The sequence below is a fragment of the Sycon ciliatum genome, chromosome 9 (assembly GCF_964019385.1).
Source record: "Sycon ciliatum chromosome 9, ocSycCili1.1, whole genome shotgun sequence".
Lineage (NCBI taxonomy): Eukaryota > Metazoa > Porifera > Calcarea > Leucosolenida > Sycettidae > Sycon > Sycon ciliatum.
This window is the reverse complement of record NC_088651.1, coordinates 14957882-14977627: the sequence shown is the minus strand read 5'-3', so window position 1 is coordinate 14977627 and position 19746 is coordinate 14957882. Positions and strand designations below refer to the sequence as shown.

The following is a 19746-nucleotide window of genomic DNA, read 5'->3' as shown; positions in this document are numbered from 1 at the left end:
GATAGTCACTACTAGAGGGTTCATAAAGGCACATTTGTGAGGGGTTCACCACGTATGTTACATTTTGCATGGCAAGACAATTTTGGACAATCGAAAAAATGGGTCATGGGGTAACTTTTTCCCATGCCCGCCCCCCTAGTATTTTGACCTGGCTAGAACACTGTTGAGCCATGTAGTCCAGCGGCCCAAACTTCAAAAAAAATTCCGTTTCAGTCTCAAGCAGACAACCTGGGTTCTTCACTACGGCCTAAAGTATGTATACCTGACCTGGATTCCGCTTGTTGTCATCTTCAGAGTTAGGGCAGAAGCTCAGGAGAAGCCAATTTCTCCGCTCTCGTCGGCGATACTGCGCACCATCTGGGGGTGCACAGTTCACGGAAAGGAGCGCCTTTTTCAAATTTTTGAAGATGACGACGACACCGACAGGATACTCTTTGAAATGTAGAATTGCATTTTTCGTTTGGTGGTTGCATAGTAGTTGCGTTTCGCGCTGTTTGAGTGCCTCCTGCCCACCGCTCACAGCATGGTAGACACCTTTTGACATGATGGAGGAAGAGGCCGTGGAGCTTCTTAGGCCTCGTCCTGGGAATGGCGTTGTATCGCGGGAATTTTGCTTGTGCCATTGCGTTCAATGCATCGCAGGAAAAGCAAACCCGATTTACTTTGCAGAGTTGGGAAACTTTGTTTGAAGCTGCTAAATGCAGGCAGGACGAGCTATACCTTCTTGTGCGAGAGCCACTGCACCGAGGAGAGCGTCCGCGGATGGTACCACCGCAAGTGCTACAGTACATACACTAACAAAACGTTGCTGGGTCGGCTGCCACTTGGACGTGGCCATGACTTTTCAAGCCATTCTGAATTGGAGGAGATACATGTATGTGATGATGGGACACCATGTACCAGCAAAGCGTAGAACAAGGAGAGATGTACAATGATTGAATCCACATCTGCAGACTTGTGCCTCATGACATGTGCATCTAGCAGAGTTGGAGAACAACGCAAGAATTTTGGCTTTCGCTCCAGAATGGCCCAGATTGCGTTGCAGCGGAAATCCACTATCAACGTCGGAGCATGCTACAGTGCCTTCACCCACCTGGCCACTATGCACCGGCAACGAAGTGGCAAAGGGAGTGACCAGCCGTCGGCCTACGAAACATTTGACAGCCTGGTGCTGTATATACAGTCCGAGTTGAAGTCTGCAAAGGCCTTGCCCATGAAGCTTCTCACGGATAAGTACAATAACTGCAAACGGCACCAGCTTGGCCGACCATCACACTCCGCCTTAGTATCCAACTTTCATGCTGAAAAAGAAGATAATGAGCTACTTGGGGACCAGGTGAGTTCTTGGCATTGTTGAATGTGTAGAAATAATTTGATCATGTTTTATTGTTTGGTCATGACCAAGGGAATCCAAATAACACATACGCTCAACTACAAGATCACATGTACACACCAGATCATGAGTCCAGACTCATGCACAGCAACTAAAAGCCGCTAAGTTCATTTCACGATGCGCTACTATCATGAATGTCTGGGTGGCCAAGGAATGCCACAAAGTGTATGTAGACGTGAACACTACAGTGCCTGACATCTACAACATAGGAATGTATTAAATGGAATGCAAGTGTTCATGCTCATGTAATGTGGTAGTCTTCTTTGGTTGAATTACGTTCGTGGCTGTTACACGTATTATTATGACCAGCTTGGCTCTCGCGCTGCTTCACACGATACACATTTAGGTCAGAATAAATCAGGGCTTGTGGTCCGAGTCAGAGTAATGTCCAAAGCTGATGTCAGTATTCTAGGCTGACTTTATGCAAGAAGAGACAGAATTATAAACTGGTTGTTTTCTAAACACAATTGTATAGCCCGTGATAACGCAGACATGCGAACTTGACTTGTTTAAGGATCGAATTTCATTGGCGTGTTTCATTTACGTTTTGTGTTTGAACTGTGTGTTTCCTTCAGCAATTGACATGTATGGTAAGTGGCATGGGTATACAGGCGCACTCTTCACGGAGCAACCGCTTGTCTGTGTCGTCTGGAAACGGTCCGATGGCCGGTAATACCCAGTCATTGCCGAACAGTCATACTAGTAACGCACCTGGCCCGACCCCAACCATCCCAGTCCAGCCGGTCGCCGCAGATTTCCTGCCCGCATCCACGTCCACTCCGCACCCCAGTGTCCGGCAAGAGAACGGGCCCAATGCCAGGAGTTACGACGGGCCCACTGCCAGGAATTACGATAGGCTCACTGCCAGGAGTTACGATAGGCCCGCTGCGATATCCGCTGGGCTTGTCCCCGCCTATGTCGTGTTGCCCACTCATTTCGGCTTCAAAGGATCCGCTACTCCGCCGCGTCAGGTGAACACCAGTGGATCAGTTTCATCTTTGGGTACTACATCAGCCTCCAGTACAGATGTGTCGGCTAGTACGGCTTTGACTACAACCTCGGGTGCGAGGTAACCAGTGGCGGCTGCGGTGTCTTCTACAGCGCCATCTCAACCACGGTCGCAGCAGGTTCTTGCTGATCTCTAGCGTGCTATGTGGTGTGTGAGTGTGTGCGCGCGCGGGCGGACGCGCACACACAATGCCATGTGTTGTGCGGTGTGTGTGCGTGCGTGTGGGGTTTGTGTATGTGTGTGTGCGAGCGCGCGCGCACAATGCCATGTGTTGTGCGGTGTGTGTACGCGCATGCACACAATGCCATGATGAGGGTGAAGGCAGTTTCGACAGTGGATTGGACTGTAAGTCCGACTGTGAATCGGACAGTGAGTCTGAAAGCTAAGGCTGGTGGACCGCACTATTGAAGTTTTTGAATTGATTTGAATTTGAATTGTACTTTTCCACTCTGCAGCAAATGACTAATACACTACTGCGCTATTATTTACAACATCTTCCATATCGCTCGTTTGCTAAGATCAGCTTATGATCGCTATCACTCTGCCGTTTTCCGGTGTCCTTTGCTTCGCTCGTGCTAGCTCTCTTCCGCTGGTGTTGTCGAGATAGTGTCCCAATAAATGAAATCCTCTCATACGAAAGATCCATGTTTGGGGGTGTTTTGGTCAAATTTTACAACAAATCAATCTGTGCCATCTCTAATCACCATCAATAGGAAATGAACGCTCGGCAAAGGGCAACCATGATCTACAAATCATCCAAACACAAGAACAAATTCACATCGACTGCACTAATTTTCAATAAAATATCGTATCACATGTTGCCAATTTCGATCAAGGAGTCGTAAAATAACGTAAAATAACGACTTCCGTAACGAAACCTAAAATTGGTTCTCCCCAGCTTATGCCCTAGTTCTGGACATGACAACAAGCCGTTTCGACATCCCTAGAACATGGTCTTTCCACCCATGCAAAGCTCAGGTTGTCTGCTTGAGACTGAAACGGGACTTGCAAAACAACGTCTTTCAGATTTGGGCCGCAGGACTAATGGTGTTTTCATTTATTATTGTGAATCCTTCCCAGAAGCAGATGTGCAGCAGATTTACAATGACGAGGAGACAGATGGAATGCTGTTGGTGGATGCTCGCAATGCATTTAACAGCTTGAACAGAGAAGCGGCGCTACACAATGTCCAGCGGCTATGTCCTGCCCTCTCCAGCGTCATCATGAACTCCTATCAAACGGCTGCACGTTTATTTGTTGCAGGTGGAGGGGAAGTCAAGTCGAGTGAGGGAACCACTCAGGGCGACCCCCTCTCCATGGCCTTTTACGCAGTTGCCACCATACCGATCATCACTCGTCTCCAGGAGCAGCACACATCAGTCCGGCAGAGCTGGTATGCGGATGATTCCAGCGGAGCAGGTAGGCTGAGACAGATCCGGTTGTGGTGGGACGAGCTGCAGGCAATTGGACGGCGATACGGATACTTCACGAACTCCGAAAAGACCCAGCTCCTTGTCAAGCCAGAGCTGGAGCAGGAAGCACGCCAAGTGTTTGCCGAGACAGTCACGGGGAGCTTGCGTTATCTCGGCTCCGAGATTGGATCGGAAGAGGCGGTCGCGGAAAGTGTGCAGCAACGGGTGGCGAAGTGGAAGGAAGAGCTGAAGAAGCTTACAGAGATTGCAAAAACGGAGCCACATGCTGCCTATGCTGCAATATCTCATGGTTTACGTGGTAGGTGGACCTACCTATTGCGTACAGTACCTTTCCCTGCACAATGCCTTACCGACCTTGACAAGGTGATCACGGAGGAGCTTCTACCTGCTCTAGCGGGCCGTGATTCCTTCCTACCAGAAGAATTGAACCTTCTCCGCCTGCCCTGTCGACTGGGGGGGGGGGGGGATGGCCCTGCCGTGTTTTCAGCAAATGGGTACGGCAGAGCTCCCTGCGTCGAGAGCTGTAACGGCCCTTCAGGTGGAGGAGATTGTACACCAGAATGATCAATACACCCATAACTCCACGGAAGATGTTCGCCAGGCAGCCCTAAGCGAGAAGACACGGCTAGCGCATGACCGTCGTCAGAGGGAGCAGAATGATTTCGTCACGATCAAGAGCAGTGCGTCCCCTGCCCTGGCTCGTCGGCTGGAGAGTTTATCCACGAAAGGCGTGTCGAGTTGGCTCGGGGTATTGCCTCTGGCAGACCATGGTCACCATCTGTCCAAGGGAGACTTCCGCGACGCTCTAGCTCTCCGCTATGGTTGGTCTCTCTTGGACACACCAGCGAGCTGTGTGTGTGGGGAGCCGTTCGACGCCACGCATGCGATGATTTGCCCCCGCGGAGGTTTCCCGACAATTCGCCACAATGAAGTAAGAGATATCGTGGCGGATCTTCTGACGGAGGTATGCTCAGATGTGGCAGTCGAGCCTGTACTTGCTCCGATCACAGGCGAGGTGTTTTTATTGGCATCAACAAACACCGCGAACGACGCCCGAGCTGATGTCCGAGCTCGTGGGTTCTGGACCCGGGCTCAGAATGCGTTCTTCGATGTCCGGGTCTTCCACCCGGATGCAGCATCATACAAGAGCAAGCCCGTCAGTGATCTTCTGAAGCAACATGAGCGCCGCAAGAAGAGTGAGTATGCCGAGCGTATCAACAATGTCGACCGTGGTTCATTTACCCCTCTAGTCTTTACCACGGCGGGTTGTTGTGCTCCGGAGTGTACTGCATTCATTAAGCGGTTGTGTGCATTGCTGGCAACTGCCGATCGACCGTATGCCCAGCTAATGGCCTATGTGCGGTGTCGCTTGTCCTTCGCTTTGCTCAGGGCAGCCATAATGTGCATTCGCGGTGCACGTTCGGCCTACCATCGTCCAGTTAATGCGATGAGGGAGCTGGCCATTGTGGAGAGCGGCTTCTAAGCATGTGATTGAGTGGTCTCTGCATGTTGATCGGGTAGCGGAGTTCCATCACTGACACAGTGTGCGGGTATTGCATTATGAATTGGTTGAGTAGATAGTTCCGGAATTAATTCCGTGTTCGATATTGTTTATTTTTTACATATTTTTATTCTATTTTATTCGTGTTCGATATTGAATTTTAATTTTAATTTTTTTTTTACAAATATTGTTTTTATTCCATTTCACATTTTTCATTCGTGTTGGGTTTAACTACTCACTGTACTGATACATGGTGATGATTGTGCTTTGCTTTGCCCGTAAAAGAGGCCTTCTCTCCCAGAAGCACCTGCTTATTTGTGTACATTTGTGTATACAAACCAGCGTTATTTGCATATTATTGATCATAAAATCACTACGTTGTAAGTCGTACGAGGTGATTTGGCTTTTTTTTTAAACATTTGGTATTTTGTTAACAACTGTGTAAAATTTGCTGTTCTTTTGGCTGCTTCTCTGCTCCGGATGGCTGTATAGAAACATGGGTGGTGGTGTTACTTACTGCACATGTTGTCTGTTTTCTGATAATCTCTTAGTGCTTGAACCTCAGAGTTAAAACACTTTTATCCGTCCTCCATTCATTTTTACTTCTTGCACACCTGAAGAGCCGTCCATACAGCAAAACGTTCATTGTTTTATGCTATACATGTTGTAGTAGTTAGTTTGTCTATCATACTTCATGGTCATTTAGCCAAGTACAGTACTGTAGGATATCGGCATTCAGTTTGTGGCAACGTCCTCGCGAAGTTTCCTTTTCATTTCTTGTCCTTGATACAATTTGACCCACCCAAGTTGGTTGGTTGTTGCTTTGCGTTGTCGAATTGTGGTTAGACCTTATTATCCAATGGTCTTACCCATCAAGTTATCATACCAAGTCAGCATTCCACTGTGCCTTGAAATGTAGCTTGTGTTCGGCTTAATGGCGCTTACCTTTCTCACTAATATCCAAGAACATTCCAAGTTGGAAGGCCATTGGCTAGCGCTAACGAGCCGTGCTCAAGCTTACACCCTTGCCGTGGGATGTCTCAGTACTCCATGTCAGTCTGGCGCTACATTGTGCTCGTCTGACTGTTCCAAACCTGGTTTAGTTGGTGGACTTAAGCGCATAACTTGCGCCCCATCGTTTTCCTTGTTTCCATTTAGTGACTACTGATCGAAATTCACAAACAATTTCAGCACATGAAGAAATTTGCCTCCTGCTAACACAGGACACAAGTTGCTCAACTCTGAGATTCTCTATTATTTGTGTAGCTTGTGTATATATGGTGGCACAAGCTACAATAGTAATCCCTAAATAATAAAATTAATACAATTCAAAAATACGAACCACCAAAAAAGTGTCCGCACCTCTTGCTATCGATGTCTACTTAGGTATTCTTGGAGAAAGAGCCCATTCATTTTTTTGGAGAACACCACCATTTCCGTTGGATTTGAAAGGAGCTAATCTGATCTTTTCGACTTGTTTCTTTTCATACTATCCATTTCCTTTTTCAGCCTGCAAACGCACAGCCGGTGATCATATACAGAGAATATCAGCTGATGGAACTGTCACGTGTAAAAGAGGTTATGAATACCTTCATCCTCAACCAGTGTGCAATGGAACAACTCAAGTTCAAGTGTGTACTCCACGTAAGCTTGGCATCATTTTTCCCGCCGTTAACATTTATTTTATTTTTTATTTTTTTATGAAAGTGCACATTCCAGCTGGGCACCTTTTTTTATTAATTCGGGCGGCAGTTCTGCGGACTGTGCTGTCGGAAATTCATAATGCAACACAGATCCAAGCATCCCCTGAGCTGGTGGTCGGTTGCGCTCACTGAAATCCGACCGTTAAAAGTGCAGAACCGTGTCCTGGGTACGGGAATAGATATGTTTGCACATGGCCCCTAAGTAGAGTGACTGGAGTGATCAAAAACCAGTCATAGCTCACTGATAAGCGTGCAGCAGACTTTAATGTCGGCCATCTATTGATGTAGCTTGCATTTAGACTTGGGAAGGATAGGGATGTAGGTTAAGGACCGGGGGATAACAGTTCCGAAACGTACCACATCGTAAGAGAAATACAGAGTATTCCACCATGGCCGGGAAAAACTAGTCTGGTTAGGCAACAGTCATATCTAGTGTTTGTAACATGAATCACTTCTAAGTTATCTGGATTTGAACGGATATACCAAATGGACGTATAACAAATGAGAGAAACTGGCATCGACAATGAAGGGAGTCAAGATGGCAAATTATATTCAGGTTTTCTTTTGATCCTAAATTATCAAATTATGTAAGGCTGGATGGAAATCATTCTGGCATGAGCACGAAAATAAACTTGCCTACTTTCCTCTCATTTACTGCATTATCAACTCCACCACCATGGCATCTTAGCTGAACCAATGCACAAAGCATTGAGACACCAGCACAGCTAGAACACTTCCGTTTACAGATAATATATCCACGCCTCTAGACAGCTGTTTCGCTCTGTTGGGCTCATCAGTAGAGGATGATAATGATGATAATTGAGTGCAATGGGCTGATCATTCTTATTATCGCAGAAATGGCACAAGTGAGCGTTTTCCATATAGAACATAGGCATATGCAAGCTGCGAGAGCAGAGTAAAGAGCTATTGTAAGCGCTCATTGGTGGAGGACCACAAACCACAGGCGACTCAAATCCTACGCAGAAATTACCCTACAGTTCATTTTAAAACTATAGACTCGTGCCTAGGCAAAAACCGTTATGCCAGCATCTATACCACATAAAATCTGTGATCACTTTGTGCATAAATTTTTCCAAATTGGGCGTCTGTTATCCAATCCTTTAGAAACTATATGAGAGTAATTGTGGAGCAATCCTGAGCAATATTTCGAAAACTATTCTCAAAAAGTTCCAGCCAAATTTGAAATATTTCAAAAACCCTACGTGTGTATAGTTTTGAAATGCACTGTACAACTGATTGGAAACAAAGCGAGAATATTCTCAGAATAATGATGCCACTGGAAAGTACATTTATGTTGATCTCTAACATGCATGGACATCTTGGTATGGGGATACTCAGGTATTTTGTTGTACTTATGGCCACGAGAAAAGGCACAATTTTCCGAACTTTGAGGCTCCATAAGTACAACAAAGTGAATATATATCCCCGGGTGCCAAAGTATAATATGACGATTTTACGAGCATAATACGAGAATCCATGAAAGCATATTTCCATGATTTCGCGATCATAATCCGCCGGAGCCTAGCCCTGGTAGAGACCAATGTAGTGTGTCCGTGATGCTCCGCTTCAACAACAAGCACTAAGCATCAAATCATCAAGACAAGTGTACTTCACGAAGAACAGTAAGATCGGGCGCCAAAGAACGCGTGAGCTCAAGGCACAGCCTAGAATTTTTCTAAAAACTAATGTTGAACGGCGTTAGTAGTTTTGTTCTTATTCCACGATCATGGACCATACAATGCGATTACACCACTTGGAAAACATGCAGAAAATGGTACATGCGTTCTTTCAAAAATCTGCAAATCTAGCCTGAATTTACCCATTTTCCAGCCTAAGGGCCTGGTCAGACTGCGGCAAAATCGAAATAATCCTAGGATTATAATCCGAATCTCCATAGTAACTTGCCGCCAGAGCGGCAAAAGCGAGAGTTGACGCTCCAAAAAAAAAGCAAGAACGGGCCACGCTTTTCCGCTCCAAACAGGATTTGACGCTGATACGCCATTGACGCTTATTATCACTGATTTTTTCATCTCGATATCGAGGAGGTAATTGGCCACGGACAACAACAAAACTCATAAGGATGGTTGCAAGGATTGCACTGAAGGTGTTGGCGATCCCAAGGTGAAGGAATTTGACGTCGTTCGTGGAGATTACCATTTGACGCTCGAAATGAAGTTTGAATTTTTATTCTCCCCACATGTGTAGTGTGATCACGATTCAAATTGAGGACGCTGTTCTTTTTTTCGTCAGGCGACCAAAAGTTGCCGCAGTCTGACCAGGCCCTAAGGCATGTAAGTCTGATGGTTCTGTGGTACAGTGTAGGGATTTGATGGCGCGATGTCCCTCGTGTGCAGTCGAGGCGAGACTCATCGCTGAGATCTGCCAACGTGACAGGCTCGGTTGCAGTTCAGGACTCAAACTGACCAGTCCACACATCAACAGGATCGACAGCGTTTACTTGCTTCTCCGTTATTTTTCAAGCATGCAGTGCCAAGAGCCATCCATGCCAAGTCGATTGCTCCTGATGAAGTGCGTCTCGAAATGCTCCCTGCAAAGATCCAAGGAAAGGCAATCTGAATTTGAATGGAAGTGGAAACAGGGAATCTCGCGAAACGCTGTCAGATGTTAAACACATCCTAAACCAAAGCTTTACCACTTTCAATCTTCCACCATTTATTTTCTCGGATACTGATCCAATAATTATAATTGAAATAGAGGAAATCACATGAAAACGAGTTATGAAGCAACTATCCATGACAATAACGTCAGAAAGTGTGATAACAGGGCACAAAACAGATATGTTATTGAGACATTCAATGACCAGAGACCTAGCTCCCACACACCTCCAGTGCCCAAACCGACAGCCTTCCAGCTGGTTCAAGGCTATGGTAGGACCAATGAAGGGGTGGTGCACTCAGCAAAAATGTGCATGCCCTAAGTCCCACGGCAACAAAGAATGCCGACTGTTACAGGACCATGACGGGACCAGTTAATAATATGTCAGTTTTCTCCCCTGTTGTCGCATTTTCTGACTGATTATTATTTTAATACAGTCGTGGATATTTGCTTCCTTTAAAACTCATTTCCATGTGATTTCCACCATTTATTTGTCGACATATTTCGTAACTAGTGGTCCTGGGAATTAAACCTCACTGCTTGATTTTTGGCCAACTTTGTACTTCTATGTTTATGGATCTGCTTAAGTGAATGTGAAATGATGGAGATCAGGGGACTGCGAATGCCGCTGAGCCATGAATGACTGCTTGCTGATCCAAGCACACCATATTTTCTGGGAATATAGGCCACACTGGACTACAAGCCGAACCACCCCCATTTTTTGGCCGCAGGCTACGGGTATTTACCGCATTTATTACCGTTTACTTAATGATGGAAGTATAAGCCGCATCCCCCATTTTTTGTGGAAATTTTTCGAGTGTTCAAAGTGTGGCTTATATTCGGGGAAATACGGCAACGTCAATCAGAATACAACACAGACCCGCCTTCCCCTCCCCCCCCCCCCCCCCTCCGCCTTCCCCTCCTTACCCAGCGTGCAGACAATGAGCACGCCACTTGTTACTAGTATATTTTGAGTTTTTGGTTGTGTGCAATTACCGTAAAATCCCGCCAGAGTGCCCCATCTCTCCCATCTGTCCCTCCCTGCCTTCTTGTCAGCAGGGATGTGATTTATTGTATCCTCATATGACTCTGTCGCAGTCTGTGATGCCGTACTGTACTGCAGACGCGTGCTCGACCCCGCTGGAAGTGTACGCAACAGTGCCCACCCTCTTGACCAGGGATCGCACAAACCCTGCGTTTTGTCGGGTCTGCACGACTCCTGGCTCTTGACCTTTGGTCGGTGTACGAGATGCACGAACAGTTTTCGTAGGGTGAGTACTTTTTCATGCAGCACTGAATGCGGCAAGTAGGACTCGCCCATCCGCCCCTCCCCACCTGAAGCGTCGAGGAGGTAGGGGCGCTCTGGCGGGATTTTGCGGTAATAGTAGATACTCTCCTTCTAAATCTAATTTACAACTCAGTACGACTACAAGTGTTTACCATGACCCGCGGCATACTTATGTTTGTGCAGGCCTAGTGAAATACCAATACTGTGCTTTGACTGGCTCTGTCCTGAGACGAACACCGGACTACCTGTACCATAACCACTCAAGTGCTGTGCTGTTGTGCCAAGATGCAAAGTCCAGCATTCTCAGTTTTACTGCTTTTAACTTTGGTGGATGTGCGTCGAGTATAGTTAATCGCAACATCATTGCCTGGGTGGGTGACCAAAGTGTGCGTGGTAAATTCCTTGACACACATTTCTCTTGGTATTGGCCAAACGCGGTTACGCGCTATGCCGTATGCGAAGCCAGTAAGTATATCGTTGTGTAGCTTTCTCGGCACTTCAGTCAAACCTGTGTGTGGTGCGTTACTCCGCACTCGTGTGATCTATTATTGTGGTTTCACATTAGTCACATGATATCTTTGGGTGGCCATGTTGGTTCCAACTCCACTCAGCTTTTGCACGTACGGGTAACGTGATGTCGGGCATATTGGTTGCACTCTTCCCATGCCACTCTCTGTTTCTGCGTAAATTTAGCCACGTTACAAAGATATGAAACCACTCAATTCATTTGAAGTGGATTGAGCTCAACGACCTATCATCCAGAGGAATTTTTTATCTGACGTAGGTTAGCCCCATAGCACATTGCTTATCAGGACTATGTAGGATATATGTACTCAGATCTGTGGACAGCAACTGTTTCACTCTGTTAGAGCTCCTCAGCACAGCTCAGAGGACCGAAGCGCAGCTCTTCGCAATGAAATACGTTTCCGTGAAGCAAAACATTTTATAAAGAGCTGCAAACCCTGCCAAGAGTGCTCGAAATGCTCCAAGAGCAGTGAGCATTGTACATAATTATGTATATATTATATACCTCCGCACACAGCCTCCTGCCTAAGATAACACCACTAGCCCCCCCCCCCCCCCCCATTCTCACAGCTTTTCGTACCTTCTCCTGACATATATACTGGCATGGTCGGCACCCAACCTTCATGTTACCTAATGATTGCGAGAGCATGAAATCTCAAGTCGCAGCAAACAAGCCTTGATTGTCCTTGTTGTTCTGCTCTATATAATTATTATATATGTAAAATGTTGGTAATGAGCCTGAAGTGTGTTCTTTTTAAGAGTATTATCGCATTTTGTCTCAGAGGAAGCTGTTTATACTATTATATGTAGGGATTAGTTTATAACCCCCTTGCAGTAGCTGTAGATATTACAAGAGTACAAAAACCGGAGTGCGCATCCCTGAGGAGAATCATCTCGACAGCAAATCTTCTTTTTTTTGTGAAGCTCGCAGTGACTCGTCTTTGCTGCTGTTCGCACTGGTTTACATCATCATTTCACCGTATCAACAAGATATGTCCGTTGAGCATTACTGCTTGTTACCAAATTGAGGGGAGTCCCAATACAACGAGGGAGTCACATTCTTTTAATGTGATGCAGTAGTTTACAAGTAGCAAACAGTGAATGGCTAAGGAACAGTACGGTTCAAGCGAATACACAATGTTAGCTGAATGTTTCCTTCACTCCATAATACCTAGAGACTTGGGGTTAAATTTCTAATACAATACTAGTAATTGTGAAAAAACAAAAAAATCAGAAAAATTAGGAACACATCTCCATGGTATTTAAATAACCGACGAGGAGACAACAGTCGTAAAATAGCAATGAAAAATATCAATTGTGCACTCATAATCATGTATAAACAATTAAAATGAAACAATTCCAGAACGTTTTCGTGTGACCATCATCAGTGGAACATCGTCACATAGTAAGAATCACTAAAACAACCAGTTATATAGCTAGAGTAACATGAAAAGAAGCGTGAGAATGCAGCACAGCTAGCGGTTATGCATAACGCGTGTAGTGTGAACCTTTGCAGTGTATCTGAGAATAGTAGCAGTAGATGAATGTGGCAGCTGTGAGTGCGTGTGAACAAAAACTGGTGAGTGTGTATTATTTAAAAAGTGTGAGTGCTACAACATTTTCTTTTTGCTTGCATAGAACAGGGTCACGTGTGCGAATATATACAGCTTCCAACACCTGCAACTGCTTAAAGAAACTTCTATGCAAGCAAAAAGAAAATGTTGTAGCACTCACACTTTTTAAATAATACACACTCACCAGTTTTTGTTCACACGCACTCACAGCTGCCACATTCATCTACTGCTACTATTCTCAGATACACTGCAAAGGTTCACACTACACGCGTTATGCATAACCGCTAGCTGTGCTGCATTCTCACGCTTCTTTTCATGTTACTCTAGCTATATAACTGGTTGTTTTAGTGATTCTTACTATGTGACGATGTTCCACTGATGATGGTCACACGAAAACGTTCTGGAATTGATTCATTTTAATTGTTTATACATGATTATGAGTGCACAATTGATATTTTTCATTGCTATTTTACATCTCCATGGGAGTATTATTGCTTGAAATCTATGAAATTCAGAAAACAATTGCTTGAACGACGGAGCAGTTCCTCATCCGGTGAATGGTTTGGATCCAAAGTTGTTCCAACTGCCTTAAGGTCGTTGGTACGAGAGAGGTAATTTATCAGATTTCAATCTCTTTTTGCCTTATCCTTTCCAATGTTTAGACTGCTGGCGTCAACGTGTTGATAACATTAAGAAAATATCAGCTACGGGATATGTCACGTGTGAACCAGGTTTTGAGTACCTTTACCCTCAACCGGTGTGCAATGGAACGAATCAGGTCCAGGCCTGTACTTTGCGTAAGTCCTGTGTCAGGCCATGGCATTAATGACCTTCTACTTGCGTCTCATTGTGATTACCCTTTGCAAGGGTGCTTTATTTAGTATTTACACGTTGTCTGAAGATTGCCATCTGGCATGAAACTATTATTTACAATAGACTTGTGGTACTCTGTGACTCATGTGTTACTGCTCTGCTCCTGTGGGAATCGAGCACTCTATCGAAAGGGCTCCGCTCTCTGTAGTGATTACAAGCCATGTGATGACCAAATCTGCACTATGCATGCTTGGAAAACACTGACTGTTGGAGACACTGTATTTGCGATGTGTCGCATTAAGCTCGACAAGGTGAACGTACTAGGACAATCCTGTGAGAGGCTTTGGAGATGCAAAACTTGGAACCGATGTTAAAAAAAACCCACTTTTGCTGAGCAGGGCACTGCTTTGTGTAGACTAATGTGCTTGTGACCTGCCAAGGGGAGTGCATGAGTTGATCACTCTCTGTGTGTAGGCTGTTTTACAGGGTTTTCACACAACAGGCACTTGCGCGTTCTACAGGGAGTGAAATACGAGAAAAGTGACTGTGTGGAAAAAAATGAAAAATGAGCTAGAACGATGATAATATAATGTAGCTCATGGGTATTGAAGATATGTCATTTATGAATATGTCTATAATTATGAATATTGCAGCCTGAGTGATAATGATAGTGCTATTTCCTGAGTTTGACTGTTTCAGGATCTGTCGGAATATCACATGCACAATGAACAGACCCTCATGCATAGATCTCGCCATGCTGGTCTGTCATGGGCAATGGCTCCCAGGCTCTGCAGAGCGTCTACTATTGAACAATCCAGCATTGGCTTGGCGCAGATCTCCCACCGTAAAAACTACAACCGCGAACCACGTAGTGGAAAGCTACACAAAATGGCCAACCCATTTTCACATGTACAGACAATTTGCAAAAACGTTCCGAACATTCAGGGAGAAGACATTACTTGCATGACACATTGGCAGAACGAACAAGACAGACTCGAACATTCCAAGATTCTGCAGCCATTGCGTTTCAGGTGTTGGGTGCCAATTACAAGTCTTAATACAAGTCTTAATGCTGTTCACCAGTTAGGTGTAGAGCATCAATACCGTTGGTCAGTGTCGGGCAAGGTTATCGCATGAGCTGATTGTAAAATAACTGGTGGTGTTGGTCTCCATTATAGCGTAACTTGTAGTTCCTTGGTCCTCATCTCTTCTTATAAAGAAAGAGAAGGCTGGTGTTTCATCAACGAACAGATATCAATCGTGTGAGCTATGGAAACCCAAAGTATATGTACCAGATCGTGTGTTCTGCAAAGCTTGAGATTTGAAATCCAAACATCCACCTGAACACGTTGCTTCTGACGTGTTAGTTGACATGTAATGTGCCTGGTCTGTTTCTTTCTCTGCAGTCACTCAGTGAAGAAAGTAGTTCCTTTTGTTGCTCAACTCCAACTCAAATCAACCTTCAGTTGTACTTTATACTCATCTCCACGTTACCATGATGGATCTGAGGCAATGTGTCTCTGGAAAGGCATTGCCAGCGAGCAGTCTGCGTGTGCATGTGAACGAAAACGCGTTGTTGTGCGTGTTTGCACGAGTGAGTGTGTGTATTCATTGGTGTTGATGTGTTTGTTGGTACATTCCTAACCCCCGCTCTCCCCTCAGATACTTCCCTTCCTTTCCACTAACCGTATAGTACAGCCTGACCACCCCATAATTATAATATAATAATAATTTTAATAATAAAAGTAGAAAGGAAAAGGACATATGGAAACGAGTTTAGAGTAACTCTCCACCACTGTAACTAGATACTATATACAGTCAGAAAGTGCAACAACTAGGCACAAAACTGACAGAGTACTGAGACATTCGACGTCCTGACACCTAGCTTCAACACATCTCCGTAGCGCTAACCGACAGCCAAGTTGGAAGGCTGTCGGTTAGCGCTACGGAGATGTGTTGAAGCTAGGTGTCAGGACGTCGAATGTCTCAGTACTCTGTCAGTTTTGTGCCTAGTTGTTGCACTTTCTGACTGTATATAGTATCTAGTTACAGTGGTGGAGAGTTACTCTAAACTCGTTTCCATATGTCCTTTTCCTTTCTACTTTTATTATTGGCTCAATACCCGAGTTTCAAATTTTAAAAATAATTCTTTTTATAATTATTTGGATCTCATTCCTTTAATGGTCGTATTGTGGAAGTGGTGTGCTGTCTGTAGGTCATATGACACGAACCTTGTGCACAGAACGCACGTTGTGCAGCCAATCCGTACCATCGAGTGGACAGGATCTCCACAAAAAAGCCTGCTAAGTGTGAGCTTAGTGCACTAAGGTTCTCACACCGTACGAACTTCGATGCACTCTGCCATAAGATTTGCTCTTTCCTTTCCCTAGCTGTAAAATCAAGATGAGGTGCTCTCGCGAGACGTTGCGCTGTTGCTGTACTTTACAATACTAATAATATAATATTTATTTTTGTAAGACCAGTAGGTATGGTAAGCGCTTCTAACATCATTCCCATGAGGTTATTTTGTATAGCCTTTATCATCTACAGAAGTGCTGCGATGTGGTTATTTTGCATAGCCTTTATCATCTATAGAAGTGCTGCGATGTGGTTATTTTGCATATCCTGTATCATCTACTTCGAAGTATAGAAGTGCTGCGATGTTGTTATATTGCATAGCCTTTACCATCTGGAGAAGTGCTGCGATGGATTTGTTGCTCTGTACCTCAAAATACGTTCATAATATTTTGATGCTGTGTACTTTGACTTATCCTCGGTATTTTGTTGGATTTTGCAAGTAATCGAGAACTTCTCTCGGTCTGGATATCAGAAATGAGCACTGCATGCAACTTCTGGAATGACATGCATCTAGTCTTGCGACTGCAAATCGGGCCGCGTCTGATGCGAAACAAACAGAGTGGCATGCCTAAAACATTGAAAATCGGCGATACGAACCAATCCAGCAGTATTATTGGCCATGCACGCATATGCTCGCATGAAGAATTGCAAGTTTGAGTGCATGAGCACAGTTCGCAGATCAGTTCTATTTCTTAGTTTTACTTTTAGGATGTACTCGGATGGAGAGCCGAGCATGAATTTATTGCACGGAAAACGTCCAAGGACCAACAAGTTACTGTATGATATCCTATCCACTAACAATGCCAGTTAGTTACAGAACGTGAGCAGCGTCGGTCAGTGTCATGCAATTGTTGATGTATGAGCTAATTGTACAGTATTTGGTGGTGTTAGTGGAGATTACAGCTTAGCTTGTAGTTCCTTGGTCATTTTTTAAAAGTTTTAGGTTAGGTTAGTCCAAGCAATACATGGCAGACGTAGCCAATGACCACTTGGCGCGGCGATTCCAGGGTTGTTTTAGCCAACCATGGCCAGCAAGGAAAAATTAACTTTTTTTTTAACAAGAAGTCGAAAAGAAAAGGAAAAGAAGGAGGTGATCACTCTGTTCTCCTGGCACATGGTGGCAGTGGTGTATAATGTCTAGTTATACATACAGGCACATTGTCTGTTGCAGTACGATACCAGCAGATCAGAGCGTGGATGGCAGATAGTCAGCTGTTGGGCGGTCTGGTTCAATCCAGGGTTAATTACTTTATGCAAGTGTCAACAGTTATTGCTTTGCATTCTGGAACACAACATACATGTCTCCGCTTGGTATGACATTCATAATTATCACTGCATTCTCTGCTCCATATTTTAGATAATGGACGTTCTGCATGCTGCTGTGCCTCCAGCCGTGTCGTAGTCAGTATGTAGATCCCTCCTTGCAGTAGCACATGGCAGGTAGGTCAGCGAAGGCTTATTACAACTGTAGCAGGCTGGGGCAGTTCATGGAGGACTCCATTGTGCCTTCAGGCAAGGAATTCCAGGGCAAACTACCTTCACTTGCCTGCTGTGGGGAAGCGATATCATCTCCTGTATATGATCTTCTTCAAAATGCCATGAAAGAGGACAGTCTGACCGACCTCACACTATCCATATCATAGTAGTTTTCCACAATATCCTTTTTAAAACATTTTATTCACAGTGGGTCCAATGTTATTAGGCATTTTGCCTGTTTTGATTTCCACTATAAATAAATTTCCCCTGATTCGCTCTCAAGAGTGATGGGCAGGGTTGAAAGCGGAGAACACAAACTCAGCTCGAGACAAAAAAATGATAACAAGAAAGAATACAAGAACGCATTTCCCGCTACCTTTCGTAGTTTTAGCACTCTGGCGCTAGAGCGACACGCTATCTTAATGTCTGTGGTGCCGACTTTGCACCGTGGCTGGTAGCTCGGTCTGTTTAACTCGTAGCTATACTGATGAGGCCTATATGGCCGAAACAGCTTGCTGTCCCCAGCATTGGGTAACAAGAAAGATAACAAAGTTGCAGGGATAACGAAGCTACGATTTGATTACAGACGTTGAGGGTTGACAGACCAAACAACTATTGATTCCAGGTTGACTAGCCACTGGCGCAGCTGCGTTGCGAACTCCACCGACCAAAATTCAGTACATCGTCGCCCACTACGGGCACCTGGGGCAATCAGTATGCTAGTCTGTGGTGTACACGTCGACAGCTGTCCCACAGGCTTGCTCGAGGACTTACTTGTACTGGAAAGCGTTGCAGCGCTGTGTTTGATGGATGAGCGTTCATGATGGCAGAGGGTAGGGCATTACAATTCAAGAGTAGGCCGAATGGATAGAATCGGTGTAAGATATCAGGATTTGTTGCGGGGAGGATGTTTGCCAACCGGAAGGCATAGGAGTGTTTCACTTGCTGTTGGTGGCGGGTTCTGGGATGCAGGTCGCAGCATGTCTGTCAGCTGGGCTGGATCGGAAATGTAGTGCAGCCTGAAAAGGTTACACAGTCCCGGACTTACCGACACACTGAAAAGCTAGGAAGCATGGTCCTAGGTCCAATTCTGCGCATGCACCGTTGCTGGATGCGGAAACGCTTAGCGATGTTGGACCGGGTTGCGGCTTGCCAGACCACTGGAGCATATTCCATAGTTTGGCGAATGAAGCCTTCTTATACACTGAGGCGGGAATTACTTGGAAGTTCAGTCGGAACACCTTGCTGAAGAAGCCGAGTCACTGGCTGGCTCTGCTGCATCCTGGTGGAGATGCTTGCGGAACAGCAGCTTGCGGTCGAAACTTCACACCGAGAAGCTTGACATCGGTTTCCTCTCTGATCTGGGTGACATCGAATCGTAGAGAAGAGGGTGGGAGGGGTGTTATTCGTCTGATCATAGACATTCCCTGACACTTTGTCTGCTGAAACTGAACCTTCCATCTCGATCCCCAAGCTTTGGGCTCATGAGGGGGGCTTGCAGTGAGTGAAAAGTGCCAGGGGGCACGCCATCGACACGTATTATGATGTTCTTTGGTTTCTCGTGGCAGGGTTGTTGCCACTGTAATGTTTAAAAACATTACAGTGGCAACAACCCTGCCACGAGAAACCAAAGAACATCATAATGGCCTATTTGTTAGCGCATCCATAAGCTTAATTTGTGCGTCGAAAAAGATAGTATTATTACCGTAGTCTGAAATTGTTCAATTGATGTTCTTTGGCTTACGTATTAAATCAAGTGGTGTGCTTCACTGTCCGAAGAGTGCTCAATACCCACGTAGGGCAGAGCCTTGTACACAAAACCTGTCAAGAGAGAGATTGGAAGCTTTGTTACAACTCTGAGTTTCACGTATTACTACGATCAGCAGGCAACTGCTGGCTCCAAAACGGGTAGAATGTACATAAGGGGGAGCAAAGTGGGAAATTCTGAGGGGTGTAATAGATTGCATTCGTAGCTTGGAAATAACACACCCTCTCAGCCGAGAAGAGCCTTGTTTTATAACACAAGGCGATAGAGA

General features: G+C 45.2%; 2 protein-coding genes across 2 annotated transcripts in view; both read left to right on the top strand.

The window, feature by feature from the left end:
• LOC135824721 (uncharacterized) overlaps positions 1-15652 on the top strand; it is a gene marked incomplete in the record, with an annotated part of 70651 nt that extends 54999 nt beyond the window's left edge. The window contains 4 exon segments of the mRNA XM_065337429.1: positions 6846-6980; positions 11148-11429; positions 13726-13860; positions 15283-15652. Of these exon segments, the coding sequence (XP_065193501.1) occupies positions 6846-6980; positions 11148-11429; positions 13726-13860; positions 15283-15293 (563 nt within the window).
• LOC135824829 (uncharacterized) lies at positions 461-3041 on the top strand. Its single transcript, XM_065337545.1, has 2 exons — positions 461-1336; positions 1969-3041. The coding sequence occupies exons 1-2, from the start codon at positions 932-934 to the stop codon at positions 2464-2466; spliced, it is 903 nt and encodes a 300-aa protein (XP_065193617.1). The 5' UTR covers positions 461-931; the 3' UTR covers positions 2467-3041.
• Positions 15653-19746: the final 4094 nt, after the last annotated feature.